General features: G+C 38.7%; 1 protein-coding gene across 10 annotated transcripts in view; it reads right to left on the bottom strand.

Moving 5' to 3' along the window:
- Positions 1-12,714, bottom strand: part of DPY19L3 (dpy-19 like C-mannosyltransferase 3) — a 59,892-nt gene extending 47,178 nt beyond the window's left edge. For 8 of the 10 annotated variants that reach the window (XR_012652192.1, XR_012652195.1, XR_012652193.1 and 5 more), the window contains exons 1-6: positions 12,469-12,714; positions 10,765-10,907; positions 9,134-9,267; positions 1,554-1,644; positions 576-697; positions 230-375 (exon numbers count right to left, since the gene is read on the bottom strand). Coding sequence is in view for 6 of the 10 variants with exons in the window: in XM_075040110.1 (XP_074896211.1) it covers positions 230-375; positions 576-697; positions 1,554-1,644; positions 9,134-9,267; positions 10,765-10,867 (596 nt within the window). In the remaining 4 variants the exon portion in view is untranslated. Of the gene's footprint in view, positions 1-229; positions 376-575; positions 698-1,536; positions 1,645-9,133; positions 9,268-10,764; positions 10,908-12,468 lie in introns of those variants that run through there. The other 2 variants (XM_075040109.1, XM_075040111.1) reach the window with 2 other exon arrangements.
- Between the last annotated feature and the right edge of the window lie 3,143 nt (positions 12,715-15,857).

A 15,857-nucleotide genomic window follows, 5' to 3' on the forward strand; every position in this document is an offset into this window, starting at 1 on the left:
TCAAACTTCTTGAAACTTTAAAATTCTAGTCTGCTATGTCAGCTCATTTATGATTACTTGCTAATTATTTTGTATTATTTAAACATTTTTTTTCCCATTTTCTGGCTAATCTGGAGAAAGGCCTTATAGTTTCATTTTTTGTCCAATTAATCACGCATTTGAAGGTTTAATGCCTTACCTTTGACATGAGGTACAATTTTAGAAAGATCAAATGTTTAATTTCACTTACCTGTTTGTAATATACCAGCAAGCTGCCAACAACCCTGAAAGCCATGTTCCACTAAGAAGCCAGCTTGTTACATACAGAGCAATGACATAAACTGCCTGAAGTCCAAACAAAGTGTAGATATAAAAATAAACGGGCTCTAGGTATTGCTGTAAAACACAAGAATACTGATGTTGACATAAAACACTCATGGGGGGGATTACACTTAATATGAATTAGGTTTTGCTTTTACAAATTAAAAAGGTATCAGGAATATTTCTAATTAGAAAATAACTAAAAAGGGGAGCTATGGTTCACTGCGCAATCTTCATAATGCACTTACAATCTAAAGCCATAAATAAATGCCTACCTGAATTGGAAGAATCCTATACAGAATGCTGAGAAACACCTCCTGGTAAACATTCATTCTTTCAAGTATGTTAATTGTCCTCACAGATTCAGTTTTATTGTCATATACTAAACCATGTAAACCTTAACGATAAAGAGAAATTGAAATAGGAGATTGTCATTTTCCCCCTCCATCTTCATTTGAACAGTGAATAACTTTTTCAAAGGTATTTTAGGATGTCTCATCAAAAACTGCAAGCTCGGAGTCAAGGATTCAGATCACATTACCTCTGAATCAACATGACCTTCTGAGGTCTTCAGTTTCCCTGCTTCAAATGTGGCTCAGAGTGCTAATTCAAGTACTATGTATTTAGTAATGAATAAAACATTTATTTTTACACTTACATTCCTAGCATAGAATCTGTGGTACATACTGGATCTTGAGAACCATTCCTGTCACTACTTTGAACACAGGTGATGTTAATATCGACAAATGTGTAGTATAAGCAAAATTGCTAGGGAGCGATAGTTAAGTATCTAGGAAACATGAGACTGTCACAGAAAACCCCATCATCATATATGACTTTCTTGGAAGCTGCTCATTGTGTCATTTACTGTCTGGGCATATAGCAAAAAAATTGCCCCTTCCCACAAATAGTTCATAATTCAAATTGAACAAGGGAAGAATAAAAATGAAAGTAATATACTGAATAAACCAGCAAGGTTGAAACCTTAACAGATATGAGAGTTGTCCCTCAAAGTGATTGCCTTCATCAGAATGTGAAGGTGTGGCACAGAAACCAATGTATCACTGTGAAATTTATTATGTTCGTAATTTAGTGGCTCCCTGGCATATGAACAGAATAAATCTGTCTCCAGTACAATAGTTACACTATCTTTCACAGTTATGGTATTCCTTGTTCTCAATTATATTTGAAAAAAATATTAAAAATAGTCAGCTGGCAACATGAAGTAAAACTTACTTTACAGATTACAATACCTTGCTGGATGGAAGCAGCCTGAATCATTTGTTTGTAGTAGGAATAATAAAGTCCACATTCTGTTCTGAATGAAATTTCTCTTTCGACTTCCTGCAAGTGAAAGTTCAATAGTAAATTCACTTTCCATTTGCTTTTCACAATCATAGGAAGCTGCCTTCAACTGAAATTCTTGCTGCACTAGGGAAACTGACCTATACAGTGGCTTGAATCTTTGAGTTAGTGCATTCTATGCAACTTAGTTCAAGTAAAGGTAAACTACATGGACAAATTAGGGTGAGAGGCAAATGGCTGAGGTGTCAATGCCTCTGTGAACTGGGGAAACGTATATGCCTTTTGTGATTCTGATATGCTGTTCGGAAACTTTTGATCTTTTGCTATTTTTTTTGTGATATTCAATGTTTAGATAGGCGCAGTGGCCAACAGCTGGACTTTAAAACTGCATATGCTTGCTCCATGTATTTAACCTTTCCTTCCAGATGTAGATAACCCATAGTGTTCCATGGCGTTACCACCTTAAGGCTCAATTAATTCAGTGTGCTATACTTGGGACTGCACCATAATGCTACTGTCAGCTACTCTGAGATTTCAGCTGGCAGGGTATGCTGCTTCCCACTTGTTAAATGCTGTTTCTTGGAGGAAGCCAGCTGTTCATCACTTTCATACTTCAATTACAGATTAAAGGAAAGGCGATTATTTACCTCTTTTTAGCTGTAGTTAAAGTTATTATTTTTAATTTAAAAATGTTCAAATTATTTAAACTAGGTACACTTCAAACTGTGCCTCTTTCCTGGCTGATATTGCAGCATGTGGAGTCTAGTGAGATATGAAAGCTCTCCTAGAGAAAACTGCTCTCAGTACAGGATCTTTGCTTTGGAATTCACCTCCTTTTGTTAACTCATTAGTTGTGAAGACCTAATGAAATTTAACAAATTCAGAGCCTTGGGCGACCACACTTAAACAAAATAAGACTGCATGAACAAGCAATATGAAGAGAAATAATAGGCATCTTGTACAAAACTGTTTTATTATTAGTGATCTTTTTAGTAGTTTATATAAAAACATGCCAGCAAATATCTCTGATAAGCAGTAAATTAGAAAACATTTCTAACCAGATTTGAAAATCCAATGAGATTCCTGTATGTGATGCAAGCAAGTCATTAAGAAATTTAAGTGAGATTTCTAAAGATAATCTTATTAATTCAGCTTTCTTTACAAAAGAACATTACTGAAATAACAATGTTACTGTTTTCTGATATTTTTATGAATGCCATTCTGGTTAATGCAACCTTGCACAGAATCCCAAGCCTTTCATCTTTCTTATACAGTCCCACCTCTTTTGCTGGAACAGAATCAATACTATTTCAGAGCTAACATAAAGCTAGATAAAAAATCATGTTCCTCCCTCCTCTACTGCCCAGTATAGAATCTTATCTCTAAACATGTGTTTTATTTAAGTCAACTGTTGACAAACTAAACCAATATTAGTTCTGGTCTGAGAAAAATCAACACATAAAAATGCATCTGATTCAATGTAAGTTCACAATTAAACTCTCCAGCTGCTCTACAACATACAAATCATGCTAATACCAGCAGAAGAAACTGACATTGGCACTAAATACCAAAAGCCACACACTTAGCAAAATGAGAAAGCTGGATTTTGAACAAGCTCTAGTTTCAAATTCATCACTACTGAAAAGTTTTCTAATACTAAAAAGTGGGTGATTCTCAGGGCTCATACAAAAAAAAAAAAAGAAAAAAGAAGGAATGCTAACATTTGGAATTTATTAAGGGGGAGACAGTAGTCACAGAGGGGGATCTAATCAGCAAAAATGCATTCAAACATGATTAATTTGTAATCCTGGCACCAGCTGTATTCAACCAAATGCTATACTTTATGAGACAAACACTAGTGAGTTTTACATCTGTTTCATGCTAAGATAACATCTGTTTTATTTACTCACAATACTTTTCCAGTTCTACAGCAGTTTATAGTTTTCCTAGTATTCCATGTCAATAAAAACATACAGACTTATGGGTAAGCATTATAAAAGCACATGTTTATCTTTCTGGATGTTAAATTTGTGAGTGTTTAACAAAGAAGTTGCCACTGTTCCAAGGAAAAAAAAAAAGAACACTATCCTCCAGGATACATATATAGTTGCATATGATTTCAATTTATGCAATTGTATCCTAACAATATTAAGCATTCAAAACAAAATACAAAGGACTTTTCGTCTCAAGGGCAGTGCAAAAAATAGGTTTCCTCAATCTCCTTAACCAAGTCATTCAGAATACTGAGCAAGCGAAGTCTGAGTTGAGTTTTTCTATAAAGAGCATAAGCAAAGTTCCAATTACTCTTCTTTTTTGACAAAGCTAAAGCACAATCCGTGTAATTGAAAATAATTTTTAGTTGTTCAATTTAAGATCAGAAAGATTTGAAAATAGTCTCAACCATACAAATGGAAACTCAACACACAGCTGCTATCAGTGTTCCTGGTTGTGAATCATGCCTTCAGCAAACGTATTTAATACCTGTGCATGGTCTCTTTGCTGGTTAACCTCAGGCCCATCTTTTAGAATGGCGTGGTTCCTACTCAGATCAGACTTTTGATCCGGAGTAAAAGTACCCGTAACTACTTGACAGGTACTTCTTTGCAAAAACACCACCAAAATATTGGATTGCCCTTCTTTTTACAGCTTACGCATTCACTTTGTAGAATTCTAATTAGCTGGCTACCCGTTTCCCCACCTTTTTTCATCTTTCTTTTATATTCAAAATGTAAAAAGGGAGAATATAAGCACTTCAGAGAAGGAATACCAGGATTCTTATCGTGCATGTCTGAAAAATTTAAAATTTGATATTTTTACTAAAGGAAAATTCAGTAACAGTAGTCTAAATGCTTACTCGGAAGTGATGATGAACAAATGGAAGCTCTGAAGTTTACCTGTTTGTGTTACAGTATTAATTTGCTACGTGGCCTTGACTCATTCCCGCTCAAGGTTTCTTCAGAGTTTGCATTTGAACAAGCAATATAACAACTGACAGAAGAGGTGATGCAATTCTCCCCCTGCCCCCCATTTTGTTATTTTCATAGCAGATCCTGTTCTGAAAAGATACTATACTTGAGGAGTAGTCACTAAACTGCTGTTGAAAATTACTGAATATAGATCAGCTGTTTTATATGTGCAGTGTAATAAGTTTTCAGAAAACTTGAGAAATAATTTTTGGCTAAGGAATCTGTTTTGGCTGTCACCGTTATAAACAGAAATCTTTGTTGGTTTAATGCATATGAGAAGAGATTCAAACTCTTTTCCTCAAAATTGTGTGGTCAAGGTAAGTGATTATAACCTTCTGTGATCCCTGCTGGAAGCATACACAAACACAGCTTCTGAGTATATGACACAGTATTCTGTACTCATTTTTTTTCATAGTTCTTTCAGGAGGTCTTGGAATAAAAAAAAAAGAATACCAATCATGTACCTCTTTCCTAGCATAAACCACTCTTCGAGATCTGCATTTTCAGTTTTTCTGATAAGGAAACAGTATTACATCTTTCTCCAATGACCATGGATTTATAATAGCTGGCAAATTTATTAGCAAATAAGAACAAGATTCACACATAATACAGCAGCTGAAATCAATGCACTGTTGAAAGCCATATTTGAAATAGAAGAAAACAGTATAACAACCACAGAACAGTTTTTCTAGCTGGGTGAACCATTGCTGGAAGACACCCAAATCTGAACTGGCTTTCTACGAATTGCAATTGAAATTACAGAAAGGTAATCACTACAAGGTATGTGCAAGTTGTGACTTCCATTACTTAGAAGTCAAGAATCATGACTTTGCATAATGAACTCTCTTAATTTTTAGGGTTGCATACAATTGGCAAACTGCACAATTTTGTAACTAAGCAATCGTGATGTTCATATATCAATGGGGTCTTCAGAACAAAAATTCCACCTTTTGTACCTAAATGGTATATGTAAAAACCTCTGTCTAGGTTAGTGCAAAAGTGTCAGATAAACACTGCAGACCTCTTTCTGATGTACAAAGAGAAAGGTACCTTCATGTACAAAAATGGCAAGCCTCCCATTACATCTCACTACATTAATTTAGTAGCCATACATACCCTTTTGAGTATGAATTCTTACTATCTGAATAACTGTAGCTTATTAGAAGAAAGGAAAAGTTCAGGGGGATAATATGTTGTTAAATAATTTTTACGTCAGAGTTCAGTAACATAAAATCCCCAAATTTGCACTGTTTACAGTCAATTCAGAGTAACTGAAGTTACTATGTTTCATAGGCATGGGAGTTAATGAAACACTGAATGCGTATTAGCATTGCTTCCATTTCTTCTATATGTAATGTTTAATAAAAATAAAATAAAACTAAATAACCTCTGCACTTCATTAAGCAAGGCATGCAATAATTGTGTGCCAAGGATTAGACTACAGTCCTCCATTCTGAGACTTAGGGCTGGGGTACGCATCAAAATAAAACTTTCTCCTTCAAAATTTTTAGAAAACTATACAATGTTAGGAAAAAAAAGAGCAAATTTTCCATTTATTTTCAACATAATTATTGAGGATCTCAGATTGTACCATAGTGTATTTTATTCTTGTCTTTTATTAGTATATGGTATGTGCTGTAATTATAAGACTAGCCAGTTCAGAAATGCTGGAAAACATGTACGTACATCTAGAGATACTACAATGTCCACTCATACATATAGGCACAGAGATGTCTATATACTGTTTTATAGATGTAAGGATGAACCTTCCCATCTCAGCTTCACAGGAAATTTCACAGGCTCTTCACATGCAGTCTTCTCTTCACACACTACTCATAAAACAGTATTTTCTTTAAACTTTATCTCATCCACATATATTCTCATGTATTCTTTCTCTGCTTAGTTAAGAGAAAATGTATCAAAATATACAGTTTAGATTTCTTATCTTGCTTATCTCACTTATGATGCTCTGATATGGATACCGGCAGGAAAACAAGCCTAGACTGTATTTTTTAAGTTAACAGTAAAACCTGAGAAAGCTTTGTGTTAATCAAAGTGAGAGCACAGTCAGTTCTGACTTGGCAGAGAACTGCAGAAAATTTGATCAGACTTGACTCATCGCCAACATTCTTTGTATTTGCAAATGAAGTGCAGGGGATACTACCTGTTTGGTCTTCTTGTGGTTTAACCCCAGCCAGCAACTAAGCACCACGCAGCTGCTCACTCACTGCCCCCCATCCAGTGGGATGGGGGAGAAAAACGGGAAAAGAAGCAAAACCCGTGGGTTGAGATAAGAACGGTTTAATAGAACAGAAAAGAAGAAACTAATAATGATAATGATAACACTAATAAAATGACAACAGTAGTAATAAAAGGATTGGAATGTACAAATGATGCGCAGGGCAATTGCTCACCACCTGCCGATTGACACCCAGTCTGTGCCCAAGCGGTGATTCCGCGCCCCCACTTCCCAGTTCCTATACTAAATGGGACATCCCATGGTATGGAATAGCCTGTTGGCCAGTTTGGGTCAGCTGCCCTGGCTATGTCCTGTGCCAGCTTCTTGTGCCCCTCCAGCTTTCTCACTGGCTGGGCATGAGAAGCTGAAAAATCCTTGACTTTAGTCTAAACACTACTTAGCAACAACTGAAAACATCAGTGTTATCAACATTCTTCGCATACCTAACTCAAAACATAGCACCTGACCAGGTACTACGAAGACAATTAACTCTATCCCAGCTGAAACCAGGACAGGTCTCAAGCTGTAATAAGCAATTTGAGAACAAGCCTTTAAAAGTACCTTTGAATCTTGCTTGGGACGTAAGTGTTTACAAAATAAATTGCATCTGTCTGATCAATCAAGTTAGAGCTATAGCCTTCTATTTGGGAAGATATCCTTAGAAATAGCGTAAATTGAGAGCGCATACATGCAAAAGACAAACAGTATACACTCATAGCTCCAAAAAGTCAAGAGTATGTATGAATCCTGATCACTTTTGGCTCTGTGTTACAACTGGTTATTTTCTCTCTAATAATATGTGAAATCTCATTGAAGCTTTTCCTGTTGTTTTCAGTTTAAAATCAGCACTGTAGACACATGCATTCTCTGGTGGAGTTAACAACTTACTGAAGAAGGTATAACGTGAGATCAGAGAATATCTGCATCTCTTTCTCTTTTAACCTGCTGGTAGATGAACTTAATGCTTTTTAGAATCTTTCCATCAAATTGGCTGAAATTGCTCATGTTCCAATGTTACTAGTTATCGTATCAACTTCTTAGGATGAAATGAGAGCTACAGAGAACAGAATCCAGACTAAAAGTATCTAGAGGGGTTTATTTCAGTTTTGATATCTAATGGCATTGTAGTGTACTTAAAATGAAAACAATAATTATCAAGTAAGATGAGCATTTCATTCATCGGGGGGCAACTTAATTGCAACTACAGACTTGCTTTTCTCAGTGAGCTTTGTGTCCCTCTGTATCAGTTCAACAGAATAAAAATGCTGTATTGTTATGTTCATACATTGCCACAAGACCCTGTTTGTACTTTGAAATATACAATACTCGTGGAATGAATCAACACTTGCTTTCAGAAGGAAAAGGCAAACTTAAGGTATACCTTCAATATATATACGATCTATCTATATATTCAAAGGAAGATGACAGTGAGTACAAAACAGTATTATATGTATAATACAACAGCAATTGTTTCACTTAGTGCCAACTATTTTTATTACAGGTATGTAAATGTTTCTCAGACAGAAAAAGTGCGTAGTACCAGAAAGAACATGTAGCAATGTAAGTATTCCAATTAAATATATGTGCTCTTGAATAATGTAATACAAAGACCTAACAGAGTGAATTTTAGGCATCTAAAAGGAAAATGACTCACCTGTTTCTTTTCTCTGGTTAAATTTAGATATGTGTACAGCTGCATTATTTTCCCATGCAATAATTCTAGGAAAAAACTAGTCAGTCCTGGACCTTAGGAATGAAAATTCTCCTACATTATAGAGGTTGGTTTTACATTGGTGAACGTCTGAAATATGTTTTGAGGTTTGCACATTTAGGATAACATTATATAAAATTAGTATTGAATAGTAAGAGACTGTGCCTAAACTGTATTACAAGATCACAGTATAAATACAATTAACGAACTGCATGCCAAGATTTTGCATATTGTTTGTTTTAACTGTTTTTTGTTTGGTTTTGGATTGTTTTGGATAAAAGAAAGATGATGATAGAGCAACATATAGTAGATTGTTGAAATTCTATTCTAGATAATGATCAATGATTGGAAGAACCATAGCTACAACTCAAGCAAGAGCTGTGTAGCAATGCTTTTAGAGAAAAATTGGGGGAAGTTATTTATAGAAGAGATCATGTATTTAAAAATGGGTGGAAGGGAAGCACAGCTTTTTTTAAATTAAATGTTAAAAAATGAAATATTCGATGGTTTTGAGCAAGTTACAAGACAAATATATAAATAAATGAAATTTCGACTAACACTCATATTAATGCTCTATGAAAGCACTGATGAAACTATGAAAAATACTGTTACCTTAATATTGGAAAACCACAGGTCATTTTCATGCAGTGTAGCAACATAAACAGAAGTAAGAAGTCCAAGAGAGATGGCAACAATTCCACCAACAGTTATTGAGAGTATATTCCACAGCTTTCCACCTGTATGACCTTAGAAGACAAATATTTCACTCTGTAATTGTGAAACACCTAATTCAACTTAAAGGAATTTTGGAAACTCATTTATACATTGCCTGTGCTACTACAGTTTATATTCTGTAGGTAACAGGACAAATGGTTTCAAGAGGTCTTTATGGAGATGTGTTCTTCATTTTCTAACATAGCAAACTCAGAGTATTTTATTTACATGCAAAGTGAAATAAGGTGTGCCTTAATTGGTAAAATGTAGTTATACTTTAAAAACACCACGATCATATACAAATCTAGATAAATACCATATCTAATTTGTAAATCTAAATTGGAATACCCTCCAGAGCACCTTTTTTAATTAAGGCAATACAGGATGACAGATTACAAAGTAAGAAATAAAAATCTTCTAACATCTTAAAACTGTTGCCTGGTTTTTGGGGATTTGCTTAATAGTTGTAAAAAACAACACTGAAGGTTCAGAAGTCTCACTAAATACCCACGAGAGACTGAACAGCAGCGAAAGCAGCCTTGGATAATGGTGTCATGCTCTGAATTGCAGACGACCTCCTGTTGACATCAGAGTAAGATTATAGATGGAACGATGGGAAAGAAAGGTTGCATTTCTAGGTGGCTCAATTGATTTATCTTACTCTTATATTCCTGGTTTTTTAGAGGTTTTGGTGTTTTTTTTAATGTTTATATAGGGCTTAATATGAATATTAGTGATCTGGAATTATATCTTCGGAATGGCTATTTCATCCTGTATGCATCATCTACATAATGGGTACCAAATACGCAATTCAACAGAACTGAGGGCTGGGCTGGATGAGAACTATGATCACTTTCCCATTTTGTATTTAGCCTAAGTGTACTTGTGTAGAAACAACAATTTTCCTTTCATCTACCCAAATTGCACATATAGAAACGTTTGGAATTTAGATCAAAACATCCCTTAAAATAAGTTAATTAAAAAAAACCCAAACCCAACAAACTTTGCCAACTCTAAAGAGCTAATTCCAAACAAAAATGTCAGTATTTCATTACTTAAACAGATCCTCGAATTAAGATACTTAATGTCTCTCTTTTAAATTTACTTAGCAAGTCTGCCCTATATTCAAAAAGCAAGGGTTTGCAGTTAAATTCAGATTTCATGTGCAATCTGCTTATATTTAACTACAACTCATTAGAGGTCTTGAAATCCTTTTAAGTTACTAATGATTTGAACTGGGATTCGTTCAAGAACCTAAGATAACTATATGAAATGTGATAGTGTGTCACTGATACTAAATTGAAAAAAAAGATTTATCACGAATTTAAGTTAGGACTTTAAAATAAAGATGAGACTGACATGCAGTAATCTGCATGCCCTCTGTCTCATCGAATTAATTTTGGTGACGGATATTCAAGTGTGAAAATGTATTTGGTACATACCTAGTTCTAACCTGTGCTTAGGATAGAATACCAAAAGCTACGCACTACTAAAAAGCCATAATGTTACAATACTTTTCATTTACCCACCAGACAGAATTTTCCCATCAGGCTTCAAATTCTTCTCCTCTGAAGGCTGATCGTCATCCGCTTCTGTGCCTTTTCCGACCCTTCTCTGTCTTATGGTTGTCATGATGTCAGTCACTTTAATTCATTATTCTTCAGTCTGACTCCTAAATGGACACATACAAGCAATGCATCTTCCTACCCAAACATTCACTGAATACTGTATGAAATATCTGAAAACAGAACCATATTTTACGGCCCTCAGAGACTTTGACTTACAGAGCTATACTGTCGTAAAAGTGTATCTTACAAAAATGCAGGATTTTTTTTAACTGTTACAACTCAGAGTGCAGATGAAAGTATACAAAACATTATCTTAAATTTGTAAAGCTTAAGTTCACAATGCTACATACTGTTGTCCAGGTTTTCAGCATGATTCACTGACTGCTGACACCTTTGGCCCTTGACTCAAAATGCACACCAGGCTGCCCTTCTTTGAAAAAAGCGTAAGCCCTTCAAAGAAAAATTAGTCCTTTTAGGGAGTGTATTTTAGTTGGGCACCTAAAATAGAAAGCCAGTTGTTTAAATCTTGGCTTTCAGGAAATCCCGAAAAAGGGGGCTGTAAAACGCAAAAATGATGCCAGAGAACATGTGCTATAAAAGACTAGAGAGACAACATTAAAAAAATCCTTGATGTTTTATATTATTAAAGTACCATAAAATTTGAGAACATTACAAAAAAAGACAAAAAGAAGAGCAGCTAGTCCTCCCCATCAATTCCCAGGTACTCTCTGCTCTGTGAGCATGGTCCATACATAAAACTGCTTCAACCTGCCATTCTACATTTGAAAATCAACGACATCCCATCCTGAATGCAAAAATCTGCTACCATTCCCAGAGCGCAAACACTGATATTTGCGTTACCACTGGTGTAACTGACTGGTAATGGTAACGCTCCAAGAAATACATCTCAACCACACAACTCCGTTGTTGTAAAGCCTTTGCAGTGGATTAGCTTCACCTCCTCCCCGCATGCCCGGGAAAACAGAAGAAGAGACTACGCGAGCATGCATCTTGAGTTGTTCTTAAATAGCTGGTTTGTAGAAAACCTGACAATTAATTAATACAGGCAAGATGGTCATCATAATCATGCTATTTCTTTGCACTGCCAGTCTCGGCCAGCTTTCCTCAACGCCTCATGCCCAAGGGAACGCTTTTGCCAGCACACGCGGGGAGAGCCTCGACAGGGTGCCGGGAGGGGAACGTCCCGCCTCCGTCCCCACAGCTGCCTGAGGTGAGGCCAGGCGAGGCGAGGCGAGGCCTGGGGCGGCGGCAGGCTCTGCGGCTGCAGGCCGGGCCTGGGAGGGGGGCACGACGGGCAGGCCGTCGGTGGCGGCGGGGCAGCGCGCCGGACAGGCCAGAGGGCGGCCGAGGACGAGCGCGCCTGAGCCGCCGCTGGCCGTCGGGGAGAGGGAAGCGGCCCCCGGCGCTGGGCAAGAGCGGGAAGGGGAGGCAGGAGGGCCGGGCCTGGGGCCGCGGCTCCCCCGGCGGCCGGGGCGGGCCCCGCGGGGCGCGGGCAGCTCCACACAGCGCCGCCTTTCCGCCGCTGAAGGCGCGGTTCGCCGCGGCCTGCGCGGCCCGGCGCGGCCTGCTTGGCGGCGGCTCCGCCGTCCGCCCGTCTCCAACCCTTCCCCTCCGCACCCCCCTCGCCCCCGGCGGGGCCGATACCTGCCGGCGCTCCGAGGGCCGCGGGTTAGCTGCAGCGGGGCGGCGGCTTCTCCTACCGGCGCTGCCCGCCGAGAGGAGAGGAGGGAAAGGGGCGGCCGCGGCGCCTTTTGTTCGCCCCCGCCAGGCGGAGCGGAGGGGCTGCGGCAAGCGGCAGCCGGGGCGCCGGGCTCGGCCGCGGGCAGGGGCGCGGCGGTGGGCACGTCGGCCGCCGCCGCCGGCGGTCGGGGCAGGCCGGCGCGGGGAGGAGCTGCCGGCTTTGGGGAGGGGGCGGGCTGAGGAGCGGGGCCGGGCTGCGGGTGGGGCGGCCTGTCCGCGCCCTGCGGCGGGGCGCGGGGCGGCACCTCCCTCCCTCCCTCCCTGGGGCTCGGCGGGCGCGCCCGGCTCTCCTCTGCCGCGAAAATAGAAGTGACGGCGGGGACGAGGTTGTCGGCAGGCGAAAGCGCCCCGGTCTCAAACTCGGCCCTCCCCGCCCCGAACGGGCTTTAAGGGGTTTACATTTCAAAAGGCGGGCTTGCGGCGGGCCGCGAAAATCCAGCCGGCCAGGCGGGCGGGGCGGGGGTGATGGTGGGCGGTTGAGGCCCGCAGGGCGGGATGTGCCCCCCCCGGCAGCGGTCTGCCGGCCGCCGGGCGGGATGTGCCCCCCCGGCAGCGGTCTGCCGGCCGCCGGGCGGGAGGTGCGGTCCCGCCGGCCTTACACAGGCGTGGAGGATGCTTTTCTAAAACAGTGACGTAGAATTTATTCTTAGTGTTTCTTTTCCACACACATGTAGTTCCAGAAATACGTGAAGTGACTTTTTAAATTTAAATGGGAATCCTGTACAGGAGAGGTGTATTTTGTATGCAGTTCCTTATAAGTTCCATTGTATTTCTTGATCAACCGCAGCATAGACATGCAAGGGGGAAAAGACCTTTATCGCTGTAGCAGAAAGATAACGGCAACACCAGACTTTATTCTACTTGAGAGATACAATCTACACTTAGAGTAAATTCTTTATTGTAAATTTTGTTTGCAGTGTCTTTAAAGATAGTTATTGTAGAAAAAAGTTTCCCTCTGAAGCCTTTACCAACATGCCATCTCCCAGATCCTATCATGGAAAGCAGATTTCCCAATAATACACAATCCATACAAATTCAGCGGAACAGGCAGGGATAGAGTTTGGTTTTTCAATATTCAGTTGATTTTCCGTCACCATTTTACAGTCCGGCAATAGTTAGTTGGTTTTTTTTTTCTTTTTCATTCCACAGCTGTGGTTCATTGGCAAAGTCAGTATTTTGAGCAAAAAGAGGCATGAAATTCATAGCAAAACATGCTCAGGGATGCCAGGACAAACTGTGTTAACTAGTAATCATCCTCGTAATTCGACCTTTGAAGCCATTGACATTAGAATTCAGGAAATTTTTCAGTATCTGTCTTCACACACTTAGTATGTTTCCTAAGTATTTTTTAGAACAATGTTTTTTTCTTCCTTCCTCTGATTAAGCTCTCCAAATAGTTAAAAATTTCTACTATAAGTCAACTTACAACAAACAGACTAGGCATACTCATCTTTTTGAGCAAAAAGGCAGGTGGTACATTTGTGGGAAATGCTTAAAGTAAGAATATGGAAACTGAAGAATTATGGGCTTTACAACGGGCGTTAAATTTATCTCATTTTTATCACTCATAGCATCACTGCCACATCATACATGTCAGGTGTTTGTTAAAATGAACATACTGTACAGAGATCATACAAGTGATTTTACAGTGTAAATAAAGGAAAAAATAACTTGAGCATGTGTATGTTTTTGTGTAAAGGAAGTCAGATAATGTACTTAAATTTCTAAGAAAGGCAATGCTGTGGAAGACGTTTCCTACAATGGAAATTGTGTTTATCCACTACCTGTAAAGAGGCCAATGCAAAGTGAAATCTACACAGAACAAAAAGTTGCAGAACATAGTCATTTAAGAGCTTTAGAAGTCCGGTAGTTACGCATGTTCAATACATTTGGGACCACTATAAGCCTGTTCTCTGTAGAACCAAAACTTGGGTATCTTGAACTAAATGACAGGCTGTGTAGCGGTTGCCAACAGGCAGCAGCACTAGGAAGAGGGGGAGTTAACAGTTGTCTTAGTTCTACTGTGTTTTATGATACTGTGCATATGTGTAATACGTTTGTATGTGATAAGTTACTAGGGTCAGTTGAAGAGTTTTCATTTTGCAGAAATGATTGCAGATTACTGGCAGTACAAATTCCACTGACATTCATGAACTACTAATGCAATCTACATGGTGAAATAGTGTTATTTGAACTGAAAACAGCTTGTGTAATAGAAAAGCATTAGATAGCCTTACATAGTGGTTAATGTATCTAAGAGTAACTGTTACTTTTAAGTCATTTTAGAATACCTGATCAGCTATAGCCATCATTTTGAAATATTAATGCCTATTATTCAAGTTTCAAATAGCAGAAGATTAGACAGTAGGGAAAATAAACCCCACATTTTTTTCCCAATTCTGTATAATATTTTAACAAGTCATATTTCCTGTTGCAGTGTGTGTTTGGGGACAGCACTAGAAAAAAATGGAGTGGGAGAAAAACCCTCTGTCCTGATCCTCTGTCTGGAAGTACTCAGAAAAGATGAATCTGGTGCTGTTTTGCCTAATATTCTAAGGACACCACCTGAAATACAGTAATAGCTGGAAAGTATTACACTACAGCGTTCTTTACTGCCTCTTTTTGCCAGGGACTAGAGCAATGTAAGTGTAAAAACCGAAAAAAATCCTATGTCATGATGGAGATAGATACACCTGAGAGTATTATTCAACATATTCTCACTGAAACAATGTATTAGTTAGGCAACATGTCCGTTGATAATGAGATTTAATGTTTTAAGATGTGATATACAGAAAAACTAAAGAACTTCTAGATTGATACTAATCCCTGAAAATTGTATTATAAAATGTAAATTAAAATACATCAAACTGTAGCAAGCAATCAGTAATACTGTATTATTATAATAATACTGTAACACTGGCTTTATACTTGCCAATGCAGCAAAAGGATATTATTTATCAATATTCTTGTTGCTCACTGTGTTCCAACTAGATTGTATGGTAGCAAAGTCTTAATGGTAGTATCAAGTTGCCCATAATCCCAACAAGTGTTAAGTCAAACATTTACAAACCCATAGTGTATAGGAAATGGTTGAATGAAACTTTAAATTCAATTTCTTTATGGTATTTACATTTGTGTTTTCTCTTGGATTCAATACTGTAGAAAGAGCTACTGTGAACCAGAAACACAGGAGGACTCAAGTTCTGCTTAAGTAAATTTTGGGTCTAAAGCTGCTACCTTTTTAGTTGCTGTTCAGCAGCCATGTGATGTGCTGCAAGCATGTCAAATTTCTA

This window comes from Buteo buteo, chromosome 11 (assembly GCF_964188355.1).
Source record: "Buteo buteo chromosome 11, bButBut1.hap1.1, whole genome shotgun sequence".
NCBI lineage: Eukaryota > Metazoa > Chordata > Aves > Accipitriformes > Accipitridae > Buteo > Buteo buteo.